Here is a 26,317-nt window from a genome sequence, read left to right as displayed (position 1 = left end):
TTTTATTAAGCTTTTTATCCTTTTTTTTTACCTCTAAAGTCAGTGTACGTGTCTGGATTTTTGCCATGTTTTTCCTGCTGGGAAGGTCTAATGAGCTTCCTTTGACCCTGACCAAGGCACCCTCTGTAAAACAAAGCTTTTTACCTTGTAACCAGTATTGTTTGTTCCACATAAGTTGCTCTCAATAGAACATTATCACTCTTAAAACAATTTCTTTCTAGGCAAGTAGAAACTTAGTCACATAGAATAGTGATTATCCCAAAAACAAGCATCATTCTTCTCCCTGCATATGCTTCTCCCTGCATATCTTATCAAAGTTTATTATCTGTCAAATTAAAAAACAAAAGTTTTAATCTAAAAATTAAATATGTACTGGTTTTTACTCAGGCCATAGCATGAATGAAGTCTAATGAGCATCATCTTTATAAGAAGGTATTACTGTGATATGATTGTATTTTCGTCCTGTGACTCGATTTTTTTTCTAGTTTTGTACTACAACATTTGCATCTTTCCACATCATTTACTAGGTTACTCGTGCAATTGCTGTAAATGATCTCTATAGAATTTAGAGTCTTCTAAACATTTAATCACAAGCTGTGCGTGTTGATGCAGACCAGGAGTCACAAGAATAACTACCTGAATTGTGGTCATCTGAAATCTTGCTGTTAGCTTAAAGCATAAGTTTGCCCTAGTTTTCATCAGAAAGTCTTCGTGTCCTACTTTTAATCATAGACTCAAACTCAAAGCTATTGAGCAATAAGGATGTAATCTGATTTGAGCCCAGAGGACTGAGAACACCTTTAGCTGTTGGTTTGTTTGTTTGTTTTCCTTTTACTGCAAAAGAAAACCCACCTTCTTATCTGCTTTTCTAAAAATATTAAAATGGAAATGATAAATGTAGGACTGCAAAGACTGCATATATCAGTTTAATTTATGCTGAAATAATTCTGTTCATTTTCCTTGCTTGTATGTTTGGTGTAAAAAGTTTATGTATGGTGTGGACTGAAATATTTCCCTCCAACCCATAAAACCGGCCATATGTGATGAAGTGCAGTCATGATGGACAGAATGTGCTACCTAAGAAAAGAAGTGTCAGAGTTCCTTGCTCAAAAAAGTGCTGAACTGCATCCTAGCATGTTGTTGTGTTGTAGAAAATTAAAAGCTTAATTTTCTGTTGTTAATGAACATAACTATTTTAATATAGATTTCTCTTAAGTCTTTATCAGACTGAAGAGCATAAAACCAAGTCTGTCTTGATATAGGGGATGTTATTTGTACTGAAAACAAAAGCTTAGATATTTTCACCTTGTCTTTCTATATGAACTTTTCAACCTTTTTTTTTTTTTTAAATCACAGCAAGACCAGCTTTATACTTGGGCTGCAGTTAGCCAACCCACACATTCAACAGATTACATTGAAGGAAGCTTTCCAAGGAGAATTCCATCTGCATGGCCCCCACCCAAACCTCCAGATGAAGAACAAAGACTCAAAATTTCAGAAGAAGGTACAGTTCTTGGACACAGAGAAGATAAATATATAGCTTAGGGGAAGCTGCTGTGTTTTACAATCTGAGATATAAACTTGGTATCTTAACTACTAACAAACACCTGGTTTTGAGAATCTTGGATTAGCATCAGAAATAACATTAGCTAGTATGAATCTAATAAAAAATATTCACCAAAAATGCATTCTTTTTGTTAGCAACCAAGATGTGTACTGTGAGGAATGGATTTTGCCGGGTGCTGTGATCTTTATTCTTTTTCAGTTTACATACCTTCAGAGCTATTAGAAATGGGTTCTTTTCTCCTCTTAAAAATATGGAAAACTTCAGAAGCCCACTGGTGGTATACTGAAAGTTATTAGAGTGGTGTAAGGTATTCCTTTGTAGATTCAGCAGTCTCATGCTGACAGGGGTAGGAAAAGTGTATCTGAAAAAATAAATTGTAAACTTTGTTTACAAAGTCAGTTTATCTTAAAAATTGTGAGGTTATGCTGCCAGCCAAATTTCTGCTATCTTCTTCATGCTCTTTAAGATCTTCATTTAAGCTGAGCATTAAAACAAAACCAAGTAAGAAAAAACTCCCCTGTAGCTGACAAATTTAGAAAATAATTTCAAATCTGTTTACTCTTAGTAGTGTTGATCCATAAATACCACAGGTTCTTGGAGGCTTTTCTTTCCATTAGTTAGTATTCAGCAGCTCTCAACACTTTAAGACTGCATTCATCCCCATGCCCTCCATGGAGAGCCACTGGGCATTCTCAGATTTTCCATTCCTTTCCACTCCTCCTTTTCATTGCTCAGATTTGAAGAGTTAAGTCATTATTTCAACAGATCTCTTTGTATTGCTTGTAGGCTTTGGGTGGAGTTAATTTCAGATTTGCTTCTCTTTGGGACTTCTCTGCTACTTCCCCTGGAACATGAGCAAAGTATTTCTTGCATGGACACCTTTTACCATGGCAACAATTTACTTTTACTGGTATCACTTATTCCAGTGCTCACAAGCGAAATATCTGATACCCACAAAAATGCAGCACTGCTATATTGTTCTGTTCATGCTGTGGCTTTTACTAAATTAGTTCTATTGGAGATCAAGGAAACATTTCTGCACCCATCTCACTGATTCAATTCAGAGTGTGGAACACCGCAGTACTGGATTGTTGAGCTAGTCCAGTTTTTAACTGATGAGCTACTGTTTTATGCTGTATTCAATGAAAGTGCTGCCATACATGGTGGTAGAATTCACTGTCATGTACTCTGAGAGTTGTGTTTCTCAGCTTGGAGACTTAGCTAATGGATGTGTGATCACAGTATTTATGAACATACTCTGCACTGGGAAAACGAAAGGGTGAATTTCAAATTAAATAATTTTGAGATTTTAGCCCAGCAGAGGTTGGTGCAAGGTAACAACAGTTTTGTGCTCTAAAATCTAGAAGAATGTTGATAACATAAAATATTTTACAATGTAAAGATACACTTAGAAGTGTATTTCGACCAAAAGGACAATACTTGTAAGTTTTAAATGTATTCATTTTATACACGGTTTGTTTCCATCCTATGTTGTTCTATTTATTATGCCTGCTACATGGATGTAAAGTGTACAGGAATTGTGTGTTCCTTATCTCAGCCACTGCCCTCTCAAAAAAAAAGCAAAAATACTAAGAAATAGAGTTAGAAAAAATCAAAATACACTATTTTCCACTTTAAGTTTAATGTAAGTAGTTCTTAAAATTTATTCATTGAAATTTCGGTGTGATTTTTCAGTGCAGGGCATGGAGGAAAAAGGAAAAGTTACAAGTTTTTTTGAATACAACTCAGGCAGGTGAATAATTTAACTTTCTTTAATTGTTCACATGCTTGCCATTTGGAAGAACCTGGAGGTGAGTGATGTGAAACCTGAGGATAAACACCTTCCTCAAAATTTGTAACTAAATTATTTTATGTATTTACACCTTTGCAATTTTGTAGGGGACAAATACTTTTTTAAAGGTTTAAACTATTGTGTGCAGGCTAGCTGTATTTTGTATTATATAGAATTATTGCTGTCTGGGTTACAGAGATATAGTAATACTAGAAACAATAGTTCCTTCATAAAAAACCCCATGCATTTTAGACAAAAACATGCATAGATTAACAGAGGAATGGAGCAGGATATTTTATAGAGTCTTTGCTTTTATTATATATGTTAGCATTAGAACAATAGTGGACCTCAAAGTTTAAGTAAGGCAAGACAAAACTCTCCAAGGTTTCAGGTAATCCATCCTAAATTAGCAAAGTAGTTAATCATGTGTTTAGTATAGTATATATTTAATAGTCTTGCTGTATGCTCTGTATCATGTGAAGCATTGCTAGATGTGTGAAAAGGGGCCATTAGAGTGGTCAGGAGGTTTTGGGGTTTTGGGGCAGTGGGTGTGGTCAGGTTGATTGTTGTTGTTTGGGGATTTTTTTAGGTTGGCTATTTATTTTAAAATGGACATTTGGAAATACCTAATATGAATTTGGGTTCAAGTCATCAAATACGATAAAAACATTTTTCAGTTCTGGTTTCAGTTAAGATGGTGGACAAAATGAGCCAACATCACCAGTAAGACCAATGTGTATGGGACTAATTTTCTATTTGAATACCCCAAATCTGTTCCTGTCACTTCTTACAGCATTTCACTCTACCATTATCGCATCTCAGCACATTGCCTAAATCTAAACTCACCAGGGTATCTGAAATTCAATCACTTTAATGCTTTGCTGATGACACTATTCTACTTAACATATAGGAAAATGCAAGTAAGCAGGCACTAGACCCCAGTCATCCTGTCTCCCCTGTGACTGTTTAAACACTTGTGAAGACACTCAAAGATTATGCAACTTCTGCAAAATGAAACAGTCTCGGCCCACTAAATATCACTGTGGGTTTACAACCTGAAATCTAAGTTAGTCTCTAAAAACAAAAAACCAAAACAAAACACCAAAAAAATTAATGTTTGGTTTGGTTTAAAGGAAAGATTCATTTCTCATGTAGCACTTTTTTCCTTTCCCTAACTGTTTTTTTCTAACTGTGGTGGTAGTGCTTGGGTTTTTATTTATCCTTTCGCTTAACTAAAATGGTTGGTTTGCTGGGAATAGATTGCATTTGCCAAATTTTGTCAAACTAACCTTAAAGTTAACTGCTCAAATCACCCTGACTTCAAATTATATTTAGAATCCTTTTTAGAAGGATAACATTTCTGAGGTAAAAATAAGCTAGACAATTCTGTCAAATTGTTAAATATTGACCAATACATAGGAGCAGTCTGTTCCTATTTTTTAAAGTATTTTTAGACAAGGGAAGTAGTTGTGCTAATTTACATGGTAGAAAACATTAAGTCGTGAGGGTACATGCCTAATACTAGAAAATCAACATAGAATAAGCCTGTTGTGAGCAAAGATTGAATAGTATTAACATTTCCCTCACAGAGAAATCTAAAATCTAAATCATGAGTTATTTTTTCTTAGGTGCAGCTAATCCACATCCAAGTAAAAAAGTTGTGGATTTTTAATTTTCAGGAGTTGCAACATAACTCACACTTGCAATGATTCTTCCTTCTATGTGTTGCTTCCCAACAGCTGGGATTGTCAGAAAGCTGTGAGGAGGCCAAATGTCTAGGAATTATGAATCCAGACGCTCTGGTTCACAGCCGCTTCACTCTTTCTGCAAATGGTCATGAGATTTCTCTGTTGAATAGTAGTACCTTTAAACACATAGGAAGGATGCCACACATACATTCTCTGGGCAGGTGTAAGAAAAATACTTCTATTCTTGCCATGTGTAAATAATTAGGCTATGATCAGTAAAGAGGCATCATTAGCAGTAGCTCCTAAACTGATTAAAAATCTTTGCACTGTGTAGTTGCTGTGGAGTTGTTTGCTTGTTTGTTTTCCTTCTCATTAGTTCCTTTTGGGCAAGGAAACTGAGGTGCAGTGAGGTTCTTTAAGGTCAGCAAAGTTTTAAAATAAGAAATACGATCTAATTGTGGAGTGTCTTATGTTTTGCTGCCCTTTTTTAGATCTGTATTACTACCTATGTCATTGCCAAGTTTTCAAATTTCTGTGGTAGTGGAGGAAACAAAAATGTAGTTAGCAACAGTCATCAGTTTTAAGGACAGTTAATTTAAGAGATAATTTGGAAAGCGGGCCAGTTAATACTGTTTTCTTTTTAACTCTACACTCCTTTCATGAGTTTGTTAATGTGTATTTCAAAAAATCAATGAATTTTTTATATATATAGGATTTTAAAATCTGTATCTTCTTTTCAAATTCAGAGTTGAAATCTACAGTCCTAGAAACAGAGAAGCAATGCATAGATGGTGTTCAGCGGGCACAGGTAAGATTCTAACAGAAATATTTTCTCATTTTTTAAAAAGAGTGCAAAAAGAAGTACTTCTTTCAGACATTTTTGAAATAGTTTTGTGTACTGAATGTTCTGTATGAAAAAATTCCAAAGTGAGGGTGTTTTACGTGCTCCATAGAGTATCTAGGTATAAGGATTGAAGGTTCCTGCCTGCCTAAAGTGATTCTTACAAAAATGTTATTGTTCACTCAAAAGTAATTTAACCCTCTGATGGCATTACTAAGGAATAGTTATAAAAGATCTGGTTATAATAGCTAATCTACAAAGGTTCATGTAAGTAATAGTGGCAGGGATTTTTTTCTGACTCTCTCCTCAAGCTTATGGCAGTGGTAGTAAGTGAACAGGTTTAAAGGGCCATGCTGGACTTAAAAAGGAGATGGTCTAATACTGGGACAGTGGAGACATTCTGGGTTGGACTTGTGCCACAGAAACATAGTCTATCATATTTTTCCAGCATGTTACCATACATGTTCTATACTTCAATAAAGATGGTACAGCTTGATGGGGACTAACTTCAAATTCTGTTTCCTCAAAAGGAAACAGACTTATCTTACTAGGGAATAAGACTATTCAGTTGTTCTGGAAGTCATTAGAAGGAAGACTAAATTCTGAAATCTTCTTTTGAAACAAGGAGTGACCAAAAGCTCTTGGAATCTCTTTTCTTCCTCCTCTGTTTCCCTCCTTGTTTCCCCTTTTGGGTTTGTTTTGTTTGGTTTGGGTTTCATTTTCTGGGGTGGTTTTTTTTGTTTGTTTGTTGGTTTTTTTGGATTTTTTTGTGGGGTATTTTTTTTGTTTCTTTTGGGTTTTTGGCGTTTTTGTTGTGAGGTTTAGGGGTTTTTTTGTTTTTTGGTATTGTGGGGCTTTTTGTGTTAGTGACAAGACAATTCAAGCATCACTGCATCAAGTAGCATTTGTGAAAATGGTCGGTGATTTGCTTTTCAGGGGGAAATAAGGAATGCCTAGTTAAATACATACAATACATCATAAAAACATGATCATTAGACTCAAAAATTTAATTTGGGCTTGATCACGTATTTTGTGAGCCATGGGTGGGGAGAGTACGTGCATTAACTTTATGGCTTCTGTCTTGCCAAACAACTTTGAAAGAGTTCTTCTAGTTGGTTACCTAAATTCTGCTACTTTCATAATATGGAACATTTTAAAACTACAGCTCATTAATTAAAATAATATTACAAAATAATTCTACATTGCAGTATTTGAAGTTTAAACTAAAATATATTTGTCCCATAATATTTTTGTATTTCAGTCACCCAGGTTTCAGTAGCAATGGTTTCTAGTATTTATTGTGGAAAAGTACTTTTTCCCCATTCTTACAGAAAATTATTGCATGTAAGGAGCATATTTAATTGGTCTCTAGTATTTTAATTCATTGCAAGAAATGACCTATTATAAATGGCTTTCTTATTGGAAATACAATTAATTGAAATAGGTTTATGAATACTTAGGTATTTTACTATTAGAAAAAAGTATTATGAGAATTACTATGAGAATGATGTTTAACCAGGAGCTCTGGAGCACTGTGTGATTGCTTGAACGAACGGCATTTGCTTCTGGTTGGCAGCTTTTCTGTATTTTTAAAACTAGTCTATTATGTTGTCCAATTACTGAATTCCATCTGCTAGTGTTTAGGAGATCCCCATCCCTCTTGCTCAGTGGTGATTTCTTATGACAGTAACATGAACTTCTTCCATTCTATACTATTACTCATCAATGACCTGCAGAACTAACAGGATCACCTCACTTGCAGAAAGTCATCTCAAGGTTTTGCTGTATTATGCCATCACCATTCTGGTTTATTTTGAAAATCAGAGTGGAAGCTTTTTAATTTGAGGAACTGTGTGTGGATAAAACTGTCATGTTGTCATGTGTTTAAATTATTTCCATGGTGTCCCAAGCAGCTGAGCATATTCTACCTATGCATCAGTGTTTAACTATATAAATCTATGAAAGCATCCAGAAAGTAGAATGGCCACCATGTTTGTAGGTAAACCCTTTACTACAATCAGATCATTCTTGGTGTTATTTTTACTTTTTTGAAGTGATCAAATGCTATGACATGTTTCTATAAGAGATCTACCCTCTTTTGTTATTTGTCTACTGTTTTAATTTCTGAAATAAGCATGCATTGCCTGAAGTTAGCCTAGTAGGTGATTTTTCTCTTTTTCTTTTTATACATAAATGAAAGAGAGCTCTAGTGTAAAATTTGAAATTGATCAACTAAGTCTACTTACAGACTTCTTCCCTGTCCTTTTTCTGGGAAAAGACATTTCCCACATGCTAATATAATTGAAGATTATTGGCCAGAACACAATTGTAACTTGATGTGCTGATAAATTATCTCACTTCTGATAAACAGTTAATTAAAAGATTTAGAATAATTTTAAATTAAAGGCACAAGTAATACAGCCTGGATTCTATACTCTCTTGTCACTTGAAGGGGCTTCTTTCTATATATCCTTTCCATTTCCTTATCTTTACAATGGTAGATATAATCTGCATGTTTTGCAGCATAATTTCTGCAGGTTTTTTAAGAGTGTTTTTTTGAGTCTAAAATACCTAATTTTTCAAAATTACAGCTAAAAAAAATGAGAACGTAGGGGTGTGCTTGTTTTTAGTACAGGAATTGTTAAGCGGTGGAAAAATAAGAAAAATTGGCAGCCATTTCAAGTCCTGGTTTTGAAATGCCAAATAGCAGCGATGTCTGCTTAGTCTTCCCAGTGTGAACAGAGAAAGTTTTGTTAGGCTTAACTCCTTTAGTGAAAGAAGAAGAGAAAAATTGAATGTCCTAATTTAGAAACTCCAACTTCAAGCCTGATCTTTAAATTTGACAGCCATACTTTGTGCAAGAACCAGTTTCTGCTCTGTTTGTACTCCTGATCTTTTGTACTATCCTCACAATTTTCCTTACATTTTAACTCAATTTTCAAAGTTGCTTGATTTTATTTACATGGTAGGTAAAAACAGACTCTTAGCAAAAAGAAGAACAAAAAAACCCCCATCTTCTAATTGAAAAATGGGTACATGAAAACTAGGCTTTGGTTAGTAGTGGGACATCACAGAGCCAGAAACCTAAAGTTGTTTGAAAGGCACCTAAAGCACTGTCTTATACACCTTATTATAAAATTATTTTAAATTTCTATTTTTGATCATTTGTGATGAGAGTCTCTTCTGTATACCACACAATTTTAAAAACAAAGCCCTTATTACATTTGTTTAATTGTCAACATCCAGATAAAATGAATATTTCATGCCACTTCATGCCTGGTCCCTGTAATCCCATCTTGGGAGACAAGTTTTTGCCAGACTGTTGCAGTCTCTACCAGTTTGGTTATAAGATAGTTTACACTGACTATTTAGACTATATTTACATCAGAAAATCTTGTCATCAAAAAATTCTTATGCTCATGATGCTTCCATCTTAGTTGGGTTTGGTTCACCACATTTTACCCAACAAATAAATCCTCAACCAAAATTATATGCCTTTTTGGAATTCCAAGTACTTCCACTGGGACTAAAAGCCAGACAAAATTTTGGCAGTTCTGAGGTGCTGAAGACTGGTTTCTACTGCGTAATCTATTGGTGCACTTTCCAGCAATATCATAGGGAAACAATGCTAATCTTAAAAAACTTAAATTACAAGGTAGGTTTTGCCATCTTGAAGATACACTCCACGAGTCTGTTTTTTTGAAGCAGAAAGTATCTTTAGAATATTTCTAAGCGGCCCACTTTACTAACTCCTCTCTCAGCGTCTCAGTAGGAACCTTTCTTCTTATGCTAGATTTAACTATGAGTTATTATAATTCCTTTGGGTAATAGCTTAGTGATATTGGAAATGTTCCAATTTTGACACTTAGTAATACAAGAAAAAAGGTTCTGAAATCCTTTAAGATAAATACATAATCAGTCTATTTAGAAAGTATAAAACATTGATGGGACTGGAATTTACTTTTCATTATTATAAAATGTCACTGCTAGAATTTGTCTCAGAAACATGCATGCTGCCCAAAACACTCTCTTAAAAGAAATTTCAGAGATTATTCTTTACAGGTGAAGGTAAGATAAAAAAGGTAGATGAAAGATTAGTTTGAAATGGTGAAATACAAAAAAGACTTTTTAAGAAAGATTTTATAAACCTGCTTTAGACCGTTCTGACACTTTTAGTCTGCTATAAAACCTGTTTTATATTGGTATTACATGGTTTTCATCAGCACATAGACCAACTGTAGACAAGACTAGTGAACCACTGGCTTCAACAAGAACTTGAGGAAAATTGGGAACTCTTCCTCTATTGGCTTGCAAACTGTTCTGTGGCTGTGGCTCTTTTAACACTGCTTGATTTTTGCATGTTCTTTCTTGAGATATTTATTAAGAAAAAACCTGGGAAGAAGTGTCACTCTCCTTCTGTCGCTTTGCTATTTGATGGGTTACTTTTTGTAAGGGGGAAGAGAAGGCTTGTGGAAGCAATGAACATTTACTCTAAAACAATTCTTTTCCTACAGAGATATGACTGCCAAAGTCTTAGATTTGAGCAGGGAAAAAGAAGTTACATACTTGGGTTAAAAAAAAAAAAGCCAACCAACAAAAATATATGACATATTCAAAGGGATCTACTATATACAGTTTTCTCATTGAGAAAATAAAGAATTATGAAAGAAGCAAATATTTTTGTAAGTTTCCATGTGAATCAAATGATACTGAATAGAGTTTTATATCTTCTTTTAAGAACTGTATCAGTGTAAACTTTCTGCAAAATCATGCCAGCATACCCAAATTTCAGAATATAAAAAGTTAAAAGAAATCAGATGTATGTATCTGGGGATGTCTTATCTTGCAAAATATACACCCAGATTTGTAATATGTGATGTGGAGGAACTTACATTCTAATTCTAGGTCCAATGTTAGAATTGGGATATCTTAGCTTTAAGCAGATGAATATCAGGAAGCATATGTGGACAAATAGTGTTTTCTTGTTAGCATTCAGAGTGAATGATGCTTTGTCAGAAATGTACAGAAAGGAAACAAAGTTTGTATGAAAAGAGGTAATACAAACCTGAGAAGACTTTAGTGCCAGGGCCATAGGAACTGCTGAATTGTAGAGCATTTTGCTCCGGCAGTAAAGGGAATCTAACTTTGTGGAACTTCACCCCAGGACAAGTTAAGTGCAAATCAAGTCGTTCATGTTCATGAAACATAGTTTTTATGGAGAAACTTCAAGTTCTGTTGATGGACATCTTAGATTCTTAATATTAGAATTTACTTTTCAGTTCAAAAGTGCTGCCATTTTCAGGTTTATTTTTTTGTTTATTTGTTTTCAGAAAGCCTAAAAAGCACAATTAGATTTTTTTATTTCCTAAAACCACAGCAGTTTTATTTCCTAAAACCATAGTCTAAATTAACGAGACTTTTTGAAATACGAAGTGAGATTCTCTGAGTTGAGACCTTAATATAGCTCAGAGACTGTCCGTTCCAGTCTGTGCTGCTTCCTGCACGGCTAGTAGCCAAACTTTGTAATTAAATACTTTCATCTGATCATGCTGGGGGTTCTTAGGCCGTGAAGGAAGGATGAGAACGCAAATAGGAATATTAGAAACGAGGGAAGAAGTATTTCTTTAGTCTGAACATCCTAAAGCAGTCTGCCCAGGCAGCCACTAGATGGCACTTAAGCATTTTTGAATGGACAGCAAGGCACTTGTAAATCAGTCCCGGGCGGTCCTGCAGGCACCCTACGGAGGCTTTTTTTTTTTTCCCCCCCAGTCAAAGGGGTGGCTTTCTCCTAATTGATAAATTAGCCTTTAAAATGTGCATACACTTGCGCTGTTTAATCTAATCAAGATTTAGCAATCCGAGCATCTCTCAAAGCAGACCCTCCAACCTCCCAACCCCCCGAAATGTTAAGTATTTAGAAAGCTCTGTTCTGTCACTGTTAAGTTGTTTTGTTTGTTTGTTTTAAACCAGTGAAAGGAAAACATTTGGTTTGGTCTTCAGCCTTCTGGATGACTATCTTTGAAGTGATAATTGAAAAATTTTACTGCTGAATTACTATCACTTAAATAAAGAGGTCAATTTTCTGTTGAAAATGAAATTTGTTTCTTCAACCACAATCTTGAACCCACTTTTATTTAGTTCTGATGAGGCAGAATTTTTAAAAAATTAAAAGGATAAAAGTGTGTTGTGCATTATTAATTGACACACATATAGAATATAAATCACAGGCTACATATTTAAATGAAAATAAAGGAGTATAGAATATCATGCCTGTGTGGTAGAAAAATGAAAGCAGTTAATTCTTAGAACAAATGTTAGTATTTTGTATTATATCCAGACTTCACAATACTTGGATTGACTTCTTTTATTTTGCTTGAAGGCAGCGTTTGCCTCCTTAAAAGAAACAATAAGTTTTATTATTTTAAGTGGAGCAAAAATAACACATTTTTGCACTCTTCCTCCTGGTCGTGGTGAGACTAAAATTTGTTTTCTCTAATGTGTGTTCTTCATGTTAATGTCAAGATGAAGTTTTACTTCTGCGCTCATTTATGTTTCAAAGGCTCTTTATTCAGTTTTTCCTCTTTCCTTGAGACAGCCATATATCACAGATCTGAAACACATAAAAATCCTAACAGAGTTCAGGGCTGAGTAGACATTAGGAGGTCATGATGTACAAACCCTTTTCCACCAACACTGTCTTCCATGCCACGCCAGGTTAGTTTAGATGTTTGGTGTTTTTTCTCAGGACTTTGCTCATCTCTGAGTATGGGTATGAGATAATGATAATATGTATTTCCTGCTTTGCCTAGTCAGTGGTAAAATGTTAAGTCTTGCTCTGTTTCTGATGCCTTGTTTTGATAACAGCTAAAAGAGATGAAAATGTGCTGTAAAAGTCTGTATTTCCTGTGAGTTACTCCTAATTCAAGTACTGTGTCCTTTCAGGCATTGATTAAAATTCTCAGGAAACTGTGGGTCAAGTTCTTGCGATTGATCTTGTTTCACAGCTTCTTCATCACAGACTTTTATAAGAAAGTATATTAATAATAACCATAATAGTAATAAAAATATACATTTTTCATCCTTTAATCATAATGGATATTCTCCTTCTTCCATTTTGACTATGCTTTATACTTAGACAAAGACAGGTTTTTTTGTCATTTTAGTTACAAATTCTTGGAAATTTAGCACCAACCTCAGGGTTTGGGCAATAATTGATGGGGGAAAAAGGAGAATGAGAGTAAAACTGAGAAAATAATTTATTTTAACAAGAATTACTCGGCAATACTTTAAAGCCTTGTCTATAGTGGGAGAGACTTTCACTTCTTGAAAAAGGAGAATTAAGGGATAGGGACTCTATAGAAAAATTACCTCTTTTCTGTCTGTGTGTGATTCTAAGCATTAATATGTTTCTTCTCTTGCCTTTTACAGTGAGTTTTTTGTAAAATAATATCAGAGTACTGTAAGTTCCCTGAGGGAACAGTGAATAGAAATGCATGATATAGTTATATACTAATTGACAATTCTGTTTAAATTGCTTACTCTCTTTTCCTCTGACTCCTCACTGGTTTTGCTCATGAAAATAGATAAATTGAGATAGTGCTCATGCCATCTATACATTTCTGGTTAGAGCAAAATATATGAGCTGTGTTCATTAATTGTTAAAATATCATTTTTTTTCTTAAATTCTCTAAATCAGAAATCCTATTTTAGAGGAAAATCTGTAAACTCCCTTTATACCAAAATATGATTTATACTGGAAGTTCCATTATTTACATATGAAATTTCTCTCATCTTTTGGAGAGCAGTGAAAACAGATTTTGCACGTTCAATGGTAGCATCCTATACTTGGATTATATAGAATATTTTTGTTACTATAGTATTTACTTTTCAAGCTTTCTGAAAAAGAATTCCACAGAAATTGAAGAGAACAAGTGAAGAAATTACATGAAATACAGGAAAGCAGTTTGAAAAAGTGTATATATGTATGTCTGTGTATTATGTGTACATATGAGTATGTTAAAGAAAGCATCTTGTGACATTCCTAGCAGGACATCTCATTTGGCAAGTGGACTTTACCTATTTGAAAGACCTCATCCAGTCAAAAGTGAGAACTCTTTCAAGTTCTTATATTTTGCTTGGCATTAAGTATCAGGTGCTACCTTTTAGTGGTGTAGATCCTGAGATTTTCCGCAGGACCCTGTATGCAGAAGAGAGATAAGAAATATTTTTCTTAGTAAAAATAAATATTACTTTAACCTAGAAATAACCTAAATAATTGAAAAACAAAACAAAATAAATAACCATTATATACTGCCAAACCTGAATGAGAACTTAAAAATAAGGCTGAGGATAATTTTTGCTCTTTGGATACAAGATAAACCAGTTACTCTATCTTCTACTTACACTTAGATCAAAAGATAGTTATCATTAGGTTTTCCATCTTAAGTTGGTATAAATAAAAGCAGTAAAATCACTTTTTTTCCTTTTATGTTTTTTGAATTCCTATTTTTCTTTTATTTATTCTTTAGAGAACAAACCCAAAACTATTCACAAAAACTAACTCACATATTCCAGAATGTGTAACTGCTCTTTGTTATGATTATTCAACTTTTTCTAAAGATACAATTTGCTTTTTCTAATGTCCATGATACCAAAATAATTTTACTTAACCTCTTAATACCTAAAGATAATTCTTGAGTCCTTGATTTTGATTGACTTTTTTTAAGGCTCTTTCACTCAGACCGATACAGCCTTGTTTTTAATATAGCTTTCATGCCTTTAAAGAGTTAAAGAAGATGACAGACTTTCAGGCCTCTGCCTTCAGCATGTTTATGGATACATTTGTGAAGGCTCTCATTCCATTTCCCCAGACCTTTTCTGTCGTGAGTAGTAGGCTCATGCTTCAGGGTATCTACAAAGATTTATTCTTACTGTGGATATTTTTTTGCTTCTTATTCCCTGCTGGAAGCCTAAAACAAAAGCAACATGTGAACCTCCCATTTGGTTGTCTGGCTGAACTCTTGGATAAAAAGGGCAAGTACTGTGTAGAAGTATCATACTCTGGACAGTTGCTTATCAGGATGTGGCAAAGTCACCTGGAAAATCATTAGCGTTTTTGATCTCCCTTACTAGAGATTAAAGGCATTAAATTTAAACTATTTATGTTCACATTTTAGCTCATAGAATCCTTATTGTTATTTCTAACATATAGCATATTAAGAGCACAGATATAATAATAGAATTAGTTTGCACAGTGATTGCTTTACAGGTTGCTGGTCAGTTTCAAGGTGAATTGAAAATCAGGGAAAGGTCTGGTGTGAAAAAGTTTAACACTTTTCTCTAATATGTCAATGAAGTAATGCTCATGGTATGCCAGCCAGATTTTGTGTTTTAACAGAATGAGATGAATTGTTGCCTTGGCCTGGATACACAGGAAAACTAACCAAACACTTTAGATTCATAGTTGAAATACTTTATAGCAAACACAGGTGATAGAAGAAAAGAACCAATTCATCATGTCATAGGCATTTCAATAAGCAATTTAATATTGAGGAGAAAATAAATCCAGACAGTTTTTATCCCAACTTTTAAGGAAATATGTGACTTTTAAGGTACCTGTTGCTTATAGACTGCTGACGTAAGTGGCTAGGTTTTAGTTATCTCTTCATCTTCAGTAGCAGTCTCTTTGCAATCCACAGCACAAAAAATAAAAGACGCCAGAAACAGGTAAAATAAGGTTATATTAAAATTAACAAAGTTCAACTTTTCTTTTCTTTCAATACCCAGTCTCATTTACATACTTTACACTGGATAAGTGACGGAACACTTAAACGAATTTCTGAGCTAAATTAAGCTATGTGTATGGGTAAACCCTTTTTGAAGTCTTATTTATTGCTGTATTGTTTCATGCCTCTCTAATAATGAATTTTATCTAGGCCAGGACAGAAACCTTCAAGACTTGAGAGGGACTTTCTGATAGGTTTTTCAGCCTGGACAGTCAGGACATTGCTCATGGCATATGGAACATGTACAGCCTGCTTGAGAAATGCTGGGCACTGTTCTATAACCATACACCTCTCAGTGTATTTTTTTCTGCTCATTCATTCATACTCAAGGCACCAGGATAAAGCAAGGGTTAAGCTTCCACAAGCTTATTTTTTGAAGGTTTAGAGTAATATTATGTAAGACTACAGTAATTAAACTTGACTCCTGTGCATCTCCTAGGGTGGTCAGTGGTTCTGTCAGATTTTATTTTACCTTGTCTTGTCTGTTGTCTACAAAAATTCTTTTGAGGTTTCTATTGTAGTAAAACTTGGGGATAACCTAAGGTTATTTTCCAACTAAGTTCAGAGTTACACCTTAAAGAGAGAAAACTCTTTCAATCTTTGATGTATCTCAAGTTGATTATTTGTTAAAGTGGGTACTGTAAAGAACTGAGATCTTATCCTCTGAAATACACTTAGCTCAGGGATAAGGAATTCAAACTGTTCAGGAACAGAAACTTCAAGAAACTAAGCTCTTTTTCCTCTGGCTTCCAGCTTTCCAAGTTGGCATTTGCAATGCGTGCATCCTTCTTCAAAGGTGTATGTTCCCTGTTGATTCTGTGATCGTTTATTTGAACTATTTGAATTTCAATAATTATTGAAATTATTCAAATTATTTCAATAATCATTGATTTCTGCATGTAATGGTTTGGGGTTGTCACACATGATAGGTTTTTACAAAACCACTTGGTTGATTAGACATGTCTCAGCTCTTTAGGATAGGAAGAGCTACACAGGCCATTGCCAGCATAGTGCAGGGTGGTGTAATCCATCTGTTGCAATGTGTCACAGAGTGGGAGAGTGGCTCACACTCACCACGTAAGTTTTATGACTTCAGGCAGGACAATGCACTGCACTGTTTTTGTTTCAGGGCTTGCTCATTCATTGCTGTACTGGGAAGCTCTGCATCATGTTTCCTTGTGGTTGTAGGAAGAAACACGGACTATTGTGAAAATGTCTACCCCTGTCCCCGTATGTGCAACTTCAGAATAGTAAAAGCTTCCCTCAAAAGGCTTTAATCAGGTAGTCTGAGGAAGAAACTAATATCCAATACTAATTCTACTCCTTCGGCAGTTCTCCCTGATGCTATTGGCAAGTTTGCCAAATTTTGACTCAACTTCTACTGCTGTAAAAATAACATGCTGCAATGGGCCTTGAGATTAAGTGAAATGTGAGAATTAATTAGATGGATGCTATTTTGTTTGAATGCAAATCAAGTCTCCACCAGTACTTCTCATTTGCCAATTACTGTAGCACTAAAAATGCCTGTTAAATGTTGTGTCTCCTTTTCTTAAGGTTGATCTGCAGTTGCAAGAAGTAGCTTTGAAAATGAGACAGCTTTAAAGAGAGAAACCTGAATAGAGATCACATTTCTCTGACTGAATTAAATTCTTACTGTGGCTCTACTTTGTGCCATTCGGTGAGCGTGCGCGTTCAAAAATGTTTCACTTCGCGTAGAAAAGAGGCATTTATTAACAGAACAGTTGGAAAGAGCATCCTTCCAAGTAACTGTGCACTGCTAGTACCACCAAGTGCTCCCAGGCACACTTACTAGAAGACCTGAGGGGTCTTATTTTGCCATCTTAATCCTGTTTAACTATATGCTTCTATTTCCTGTGTGTTCTTGCAACTAGGTAGCAGCATAGACTCTGATTCATGAATTGTGATGTAGAGAAACTAAAAGGTCAAGTTTTTGGCAAAAAAAAAAAAAATCAAAGCAAATATAATCTTATCATCTAAATACAAATTCCATCCAGAGAGGAAATTTCATTACACTAAGTGACAAGTTGCTGAAAATTATCAAACTGCTGATGCAACTTTTTGACTTGCAAGAGTATAAGGTATTAACTTCTAAAACTAAACTGTAATATGTCTTTATTTTTCAAATATCCCAAAATTGCCATTAAGAACTGTCATTATGTTTATTAAAAAAAAAAAAGATACATTATGGCTGTTCATAAAGCATATAAGTGAATGAAAGCAGAGATAGATAGATATAAACAAATACATAATACAGACACCCATATACGTGTGTCTATATATACACATAGACTAGGGCTGACTTTTACAGATGTGGGTTTTTTTCTGCCTGGAAATTTAGTTATAGAAGGGTCTATAGGTTTCAGTCACTCATCTGAGAAACTAGGTTGTCAACTCTGTAGCAGGAGGTAGCTGAAATCTGATCTTTTACATGTTTGAAGAACCTGGGCATGTTCTATCCATTTAGATCAGCTTTATGCTGGACATCTGATGTGCACACATGGAAACATGACAAGATTGGAATGAACTGTATGAAATGTACATGTGCAGATCCAAGTGTACAACATTTAGCCAGTAAAGCAAATATTCCCAGATCTGTATACAAACAATCCGAGCAGTGCAACCCAAAGAGGACATCGGTCCCAGACTGAGCATCCAACTCATTGCACATGGAACATGTACAGCCTGTTTGGGAAATGCTGGGCACTGTTCTATAGCCATACATCTCTGAAATGTTTTTTCCTGCTCACTCTTTCATAGCCAAGCCACCAGGATAAAGCAAGGGTTAAGCTTCCACCTTTCTTTCTTTCTTTACAGAAAGAAGACTGTTCCACAGTACCTGGGTCCTGGGTAAGAACTCTAGGCAAGACAGAGTTTCCTCATATCTCTTTTAAACCCCATAGGTTTCTGCTGTGGAATTGTCCCCTGGATTGAAAATGAAACTTCTTTTCATTATGTGTGGATTTTTAGTCTCAGTCTTCTGATCCTTGTCAACAGCTTTTGACCATCTTTTACATGTATGAAAAATTAAGTAGTCTCTTGCTTAGTCTCTAAGAAAATTGTAGAATTTTCATTTCTGATTGGATTTATATAGTTTTGATTTCCTTCTTTGTTGAGGATAGTGGAAGCATTCTGTGACTTACAGTTGTTTGATAAGCCCTCTCAGATCTAGAGGTAGACTTTAAACTAGGGCAAAGGCAAAAATCCAATTAAACTACTCTGAGGGCACCTTAAAAGTCTAAATGAAAAATATCTCTGTCTAAAATAATTACTGAAACACATAAATGCAGGGGCCATGTTTTGTTTCGCTTTTGGTTTCTTTGGTTTTTAGACCAAATAAATGTAAGTATATCACATCCTCTGGATAAATATCTCTTCATTCACATCAAAGTCTTGTTTGTTCATACTAATGCTGTTTCTATGAAAACCTGGGTATGTTGGTGATTGTTAGGTAAAATAAGATAGGAAATCACCAGCTTGTTTGAAATGTCGTATCTCGAGGATAGCAGAAACACTGCTTCTTAGGGCATGGGCTAAACAGTTCCTTTAATGCATCAGTATATTTTCATTTCTTGTCTGAATTGCTAATTCATCTCACTGGATTGCCCATTTTTAAAAAACTTTAAAAAACAGTTCTTCTCTTGAAAGAAATTTCATTATCCGCAGGGTAAATTGTCTTGTAGAACAGTGAATTCTAGGTTTTTCCTGCAGCTAACATAGAATTTCAGTATTCAAGAATTACTTCTTTTTCTTGTTAGACGTTGAATCCAATCTCCAGAGTAAAAGAGTTTTTAAAACAGGCAACTGTTCTGAGATCAGCCATCATTAAGGCAAATCTCTTCAGAGCCACTGAATATTGTGCTTGATCCTGTTGGGTGCAGTTTGTTTATGGCAGAAATGAATTTGCCGTATCTCTTATAAAATCCTTGCTGGAGTGTTCTTACAGTGTAAAATGGGAGCTTAGGAGAATTACAGTCTGGGGAAACTGTATTTGATCTCAGCTGAAAACTGGTGTGTGGCCTTAATAATCCTAGCAACACATTTCCTTTGATAGTATTGCCTTTTGAACAACTGATAGGCCTTATGGTATTTGCAGGTGACTGCTAGGGGGATAAGAGCAGAAGAGAGAAAGGGATAAACAATATTGGATTCCTCCTTTATTAAGAATTTTTTCAATAAAACTGTTGTTGCTACGAAGTATTGAGTTATTAAAGGAAACTGGATGGACTGAAGCACCATGAGTAATTTGTAATGGAAATGTCTTTCTCAGCCTTTTTCCCTTCTTATTATACTCTATGTTAATGTAACTCTGTTAATTCCTTCACTGTTCATTTTTTCATGTTCCTTTCTCTGTTTTCCTTTTTTTTTTCAACCTGTGGTAGGGAGACGTAGTTGAAATACATAACTTTTGGTTCAAACTGCTGTTCCAGAAAGTTCAAACAATCTAAGAGATTGTAAGTTTTTTGATAATAGTACTTCAAAATCAAACAATAATTTGTTTAAATGTACTAGTTGCTGTTTAACTTCTGGGATTACTTTAAGACAACTAAGAAATTCTAAGATAAATAAGAAATTGAATTTTTGTGTCTGAAAACCAATTCTGTGCAGAAACATTTTTTTTAAGTATTAATGAATATAATATTTTATTCATAATCCCCAGCTGGGGAATTTTTAACTCCATTTTCCAGAAAAAAAAAATTACTTTTAAATGCTTCATGTGTCAAAAGAGGCGAAAAAACATTTTTCTGAAACAAATCAAGGCAATTGGTATATCAAGTATTGTATGTTTATTTGTAGGGTTCTTTACAAAATCTTTAATATGAATATTTGAAATATTTCCTATTAAGTAAGCCTATGGTCTCATCTGAGATGCATATGATTTTACAAAAGGGAATAAAGAGGCACTAAACAAGTTTGACTGTAACCACTCATGAAAGCTGTTGCATGAACAATTTAATTCAACTAAATACTTGAAGTGCTGGCTAATATTTCAAAATGAAAGAGAGAACAAAAGTACTAAAAAGTAAATGCATGCAACTAGAAAATAATTTCTTTATTAGAAAATTTTTTGTTGTAAAGTCATGTCTATCTCCTGTTCATCAATCCTGAATAAGCACAAATGGCTATTTTTGGACAAAGTTGCTTCTATTGGTAGGTTTGGATGAAAGCACATATCCATTAAATTCAGTACAGTTTATTACTGGTATTTCTTTAAAAATGTAGGAATTAGTGTGCCTTTAAGGTTAATGGTTCCTCGACTCAAGTCTACAGCAAGCAGGATCAGATACTTGAGAGAGATAAGAAATGTGTAATCTGTCAAATACAGATCAACCATTCTGGGAAGGAATCTTTCCTACCACAGTCTGTCACTTGGCAGAGGAGTCATAAATTTGGGGTAGGAGGAAAGTTCTCCCTTAGTTTTGTCTTGCTTCTTTTCTTCCCTAGTCATGCTGGCTGGAGAAAAGCATAATTATTCTGTCCTGAGATTTAGCTGTTTTCCAAAAGAGAGCATTTGTAGTGTTCTGCATTCCTGATCTGTGTTGTATCATTAAGGTATATACTGAAATGCAGCTGTCAATACTATGTTCAGTCTGTTATGCATGGTGCATCCCTTTGAAGAAATAACATTTTTCCAATTAACAGAATTAAAGCAATGCTGAGCCCTCCCACCACCATGTCCGCATATCCATGTGTAGGCAAATGCTTGCAGTACTTGTGCTCAGTGGTTGGTTGTTTTCTTGGTCAGGATATTTGCAGGGAGGGAGGAGTTACTACTGATTTTTGGTTTTGACAGGTATAATCACAGTCTAAAATATGCTTGTACTGATGAAGGTAGTGTCATACTGAAGCAAGTAATTTTCCTAAACTGTCTACTTCCAATTAAAATGTAGCTAGCCAAAATTATTCCTCACTTTTTAAAGCCTTAAAATAACTAGCTTGTTTTGGAACCTCTTGAATACCAGTATTCTTGATCTAATATTCTTGATCTAAATTCAATTTTTTATATAGTGATAAATGTTATTCTCTTTTGTGCTTATTGTTTTCTTCGAAAGGATGATTTTGAGGTGAAATCTGAGGAGCGTGCCAGTGTCATCCAACAACTTGAGCAGACTATTGAGGATCTGAGGACAAAAATTGCAGAACTAGAGAAACAGTTCCCTGCTGCAGAGGTACAGACTGCTGGGAGGGAGCAGAAAAATGAGCACACACACGCAGACTCTGGGGAACTCAGCAGTGTGACTCTTCAAAGGAATGAAGAGGAGACCACACCCAGGACTGTGTCACAGGCGAGATCTGTACAAACATCACCAACAGAGGATTATTTAACACATACAATGCCTTCAGCTAGTGCACTGCCACAGCCACCCCCACCACCCCACTTAGAAGGGGGCAAAAGTTCCGTGCCAGATCTAGAACTACAGCCCACATTCTGTTCTGAAATTTCCTTAGTTCTGTCACCGAAGCTAATCTCAGTGCCACTGGATGCAAGCCAATCAGTACCGAGTATACCACAGTCACCTCTTCCAAGACCCAAAGTTGATTCGTCCCTTGCATTTGAAGGAGAGACTGAAACGTCAGTTTCCCATCAGCCTCTAAGTACTGTAGATGTAACTTGTAGCGAACATCCCCCTTCTTTGCCCCTGGAGCCCACATGTAGCATTCCCCCATCACTGCCAGCAACCGAACAGGCTGCCCCCCTGCCTGGAGCACATGGCCATTCCTTTGTTACTCCAATGTCTATGGCAGGAGTACCACCGCCACCACCCCCACCTGGCTCAGGACTCCTGTCTTCTACTGTTTCAGCAGTGCCACACCTGGACCACTCTTTCCCAGGTGCCATGATGTCACCTCTCCCTCCTCCTCCACATTTGCCAAGTGGGGAGATACCGATGCTGCCTCCAGCTCCTCCCCTCCCATGTCCTGGATTCCCTCCACCACCTCTACCACCACCTTTGCCTGGTGCAGGAGTCCCATCTCCTCTGCCTGGTTGGGGTATCCCACCTCCCCCTCCACCACCACCTTTACCTGGAGCTGTTGTCCCTCCTCCACCTCCTCCTCCACCTGGCCTGGGATTGCCACCCCCAGCACCACCACTTCCTGGAGCAGGACTGCCACCACCTCCCCCACCTCTGCCCGGAGCGGGCATTCCACCCACTCCTCCACCGCCACCACCTCTGCCTGGTGCAGGTGTACCCCCTCCTCCACCCCTGCCTGGTATAGGTGTTCCCCCTCCACCACCTCTGCCTGGTGCAGATGTGCCCCCTCCACCTCCTCCACCACCTCTGCCTGGTGCAGGTGTGCCCCCTCCACCTCCTCCACCACCTCTGCCTGGTGTAGCTGTGCCCCCTCCACCTCCTCCACCTCCTCTGCCTGGTGTAGCTGTGCCCCCTCCACCTCCTCCACCACCTCTGCCTGGTGTAGGTGTGCCCCCTCCACCACCTCTCCCCGGTGCTGGTGTCCCTCCACCACCCCCTCCTTTGCCTGGGTTGGGGATGCCTCCTCCGGCCCCACCACCATTGCCTGGAAGTGCACCACCCCTCCCAGCATCAGTCCAGGGCACCACTTACCCAGCAGTCCCACAGGGCTGTGGTTTTCTTCCTCCTCCATTACCATCTGGTTTATTTGCAATGGGGATGAATCAGGAGAAAGGGAGCAGGAAACATGTGATAGAGCCTTCTCGGCCAATGAAGCCTCTTTACTGGACAAGAATTCAGCTTCACAGTAAAAGGTAAGTCACAGAGTTGTGTAGAGAGTGGTGGTTTTGCTTTGTGGCTGTCTTGATAGTACTGTTTGTTATTTGCAAAAGTCTTTACTGCTAGGTAGGTGTCTGAGAGGATGTCGGGGCAAACAAGACTATATTTAGTTGGATACATAAATAGGGTACCCCTTTTCTTTAAAGTGAGCAAAAGTTATTTGCACATGGAAGCTCTTTGATGGCAGCGTTTTCAGTGTCCTTTGGGGTTACATTTCACATTTTGATCAGAGATCCAGGGGTGACTATGTGCCACCAGGTGTTCTGTGAAATGTTTTTCAAAATGTCATATTTGAGATTCCCCTCAAATTTCAAAGTAACATCTATCTCTGGAGCAGCTTGTAAGTTTTGGCAGTGTCTTCCTTCTAGATGAAGGTATGCTGAACGCATTCTATCCTTCTCTTTCCTTTCTTCAGTGACCTAGAAATACTTTTTTTTTTTTTCCACCTTGTACACTCTGCAGACTCAGATTCAATCTGCAATTTATTTGCATAAAGCGATTCTGATAGCCCTTACTTTGACATGACTGGGTTTCAGTTGTTGATGTTTTTTGAGGTTTTTGTTTGTAAAAGATCATTACGGTCACGAGAAGAAGTTTCCTTATAAATATTTTCCTTTATGTCTCTGAGTAGTAATTATAAAACCCATCTGCTGTTATTTAATGATGAATTTATTCTTTCTTTTCAAATTCTTGCCACTGTCACACAGGTTGTCTGTAAATAACTATTTCTACTTCTCTTCCTGTCCATGTCTGCATGTTTTATAGCCTATATACAGCCTCTTTCTATTCCTATGCATGTAGAGTGGGTGAATATAAATAAGCCTGACTATATCATGTGTGAACACAGAAGAAAACCCAGAAGTATAAGGGAGAATTAACGGTAGTTCTTATCAAAATGCTGCTAGTAGAATTTAGGCAACAACTTTTAAATTGCCGCTATTTTATTTTTTAATTCCTCCATTTATGACCTTATTTAGTTTGACATTGCCCTACATAGGTCTTTTGCTTAACTTTAGAGATTCTAGTGCTTCACTTGTGTGGGAAAAAATTGAAGAGCCTTCCATAGATTATCATGAGTTTGAAGAACTGTTTTCTAAAACAGCTGTTAAAGAGAGGAAGAAACCCATTTCGGACACCATTACAAAAACAAAGACTAAACAAGTGAGTACTCATTTAATTTTGGATCTTTTCTAGGCTGTTTTTTACATAAAGACAGATTTTTGCATGCAGCTTAGATGAATTATGCCTTGTGTGGAATTCTTACCATATATATATACACACTACAGAAAAATAAAAAAAGGAGAGAATGTAGAATGGATTTCAAAGCTGTACATGTTAAAGACTGAAGATTTCTTTTTTCATAAATTACTTCTCAAGTATGTATTTTCTTAAAAATATCTTTGCTTTATCCACTTTAACAAAAATAATACCAAAATTATTAGGTGCATATATGACGCTTTGAAATTGACTGCAGATGTGCAAGGAGTAGTATATATATTATTCTGATTAATTTTATACATTAAATAATGAGTTGCACATGAAGTACCATGACTTCAGAGAAAAATTATGCTTCAAATCTAAGTCCTAGTGTTATACCAATCAGAGTGGTTCTAAGTTTGTGTTGTGTTTATGTCTATAAAGAATATGAAGTTTATATAGACAACAAATGACAAGCACAGCTGGGAAAAATCCAGTATTAATCAAACAGGTTTCTTGAGACAGAATGGTGTTCAATATAATAAAAATGGGAAGCATACTTTAAAATGTAGAAGTTTAAACCCCTGAGTAAAAGAATTGAATCTGAATGTTTACATGACTATTTGGCTGTAATCTTCTTGGTATCTGTGTAAAAATCAAATTGTGGTGGTATGCTAAGTAATTTTCAATTAAACTTTTGGATCACAGAGGGGATGGTCTTATGTAGGATCCTAAAAAGCAGTTAAAAATCTTGTTTTATCTTGGTTTCATATTCCTCTACTCAATTCAAAGCTAGGCAGTTCTTTCCATCATCTTTTGACATGCAGGTTAATGCTGTACAAGACTTTTTTCCACATTGGATATGCAGTGGGACTCTTTAAAATATCTATTCACTAGACTTTATATCTGAATATGACCTGTTAGTTCTCCACCACTTAGTTCTGGAGATGTTGCCCCCATATACACATTGTGGTCAGCAGTATAAATGCACGTCCTTTACTGTGCTGACAACCTGCTGCAGGCAACAGAACTGGTAAAAAGTTAGGATAATTATCCCAAGGTGTTGGATAAAACCTTTCTCTGGATGGATGGGAAGGACAGTGCAAACACGTCCCACTGTGCTGCACTAGGCTGTACTAACTGGGATGGGAGGAAATGTAAGGTTCTGCTGCTATCTTGCTGTCCTGCACTAAATGTTCAAAGTGCAAGATTTTTGCTCCTCCTTCCTCCTTCTAGAAAAAGCCCTTTTTAATGGTTATTCTTAGCTTAATTACTATCATAGTTGTTTAAGTAAAACAAAAGAATGCAAAATGATGTTGTTGGTCCCTGCATATTTCATAAGATTTGGTGATGAAAATCTCTCAACAGAGTAGAAAGCATGACTGCTTACTTCTCGAACATAAACAGAGCTTAAAGACAGTGATTATGAATAAATATTAGATGTGGATTTTAATACTAAATGTTTCTTTTTCTTGCAATGCCAAAAATTTAGATGTCTTTTCAGTAAATTAAAAAAAATGTAGGTAAAGCTAAATTGAGTAATTGTTCTTAACTTCTTTGTAAAGAGAATTATTTTCTGACAGAAATTTCCACACAGAAGTTTAAGGCAATCAAAGTAGTTGCTGTCATTTAGGACAAACAGTCCTGTGGGCCACCTTAATTCCGAGAAGAGAAT

General features: G+C 36.0%; 1 protein-coding gene across 5 annotated transcripts in view; it reads left to right on the top strand.

Moving 5' to 3' along the window:
* The window catches only part of FMN2 (formin 2), a 167,637-nt gene that overhangs the window by 43,634 nt on the left and 97,686 nt on the right, over positions 1-26,317 (top strand). For 2 of the 5 annotated variants that reach the window (XM_042014391.1, XM_042014395.1), the window contains exons 4-9: positions 1,357-1,504; positions 3,370-3,378; positions 5,794-5,855; positions 18,509-18,541; positions 21,745-23,420; positions 24,462-24,606. In XM_042014391.1, the coding sequence (XP_041870325.1) occupies positions 1,357-1,504; positions 3,370-3,378; positions 5,794-5,855; positions 18,509-18,541; positions 21,745-23,420; positions 24,462-24,606 (2,073 nt within the window). The remainder of the gene's footprint in view (positions 1-1,356; positions 1,505-3,369; positions 3,379-5,793; positions 5,856-18,508; positions 18,542-21,744; positions 23,421-24,461; positions 24,607-26,317) is intronic. The other 3 variants (XM_042014392.1, XM_042014393.1, XM_042014394.1) reach the window with 3 other exon arrangements.

Source organism: Corvus kubaryi, unplaced genomic scaffold, assembly GCF_017639235.1.
Source record: "Corvus kubaryi isolate FWS band 111438036 unplaced genomic scaffold, C.kubaryi_AGA036_p1.0 split1-73, whole genome shotgun sequence".
Taxonomy (NCBI): domain Eukaryota; kingdom Metazoa; phylum Chordata; class Aves; order Passeriformes; family Corvidae; genus Corvus; species Corvus kubaryi.
This window is presented reverse-complemented; position numbering and strand designations above follow the sequence as displayed.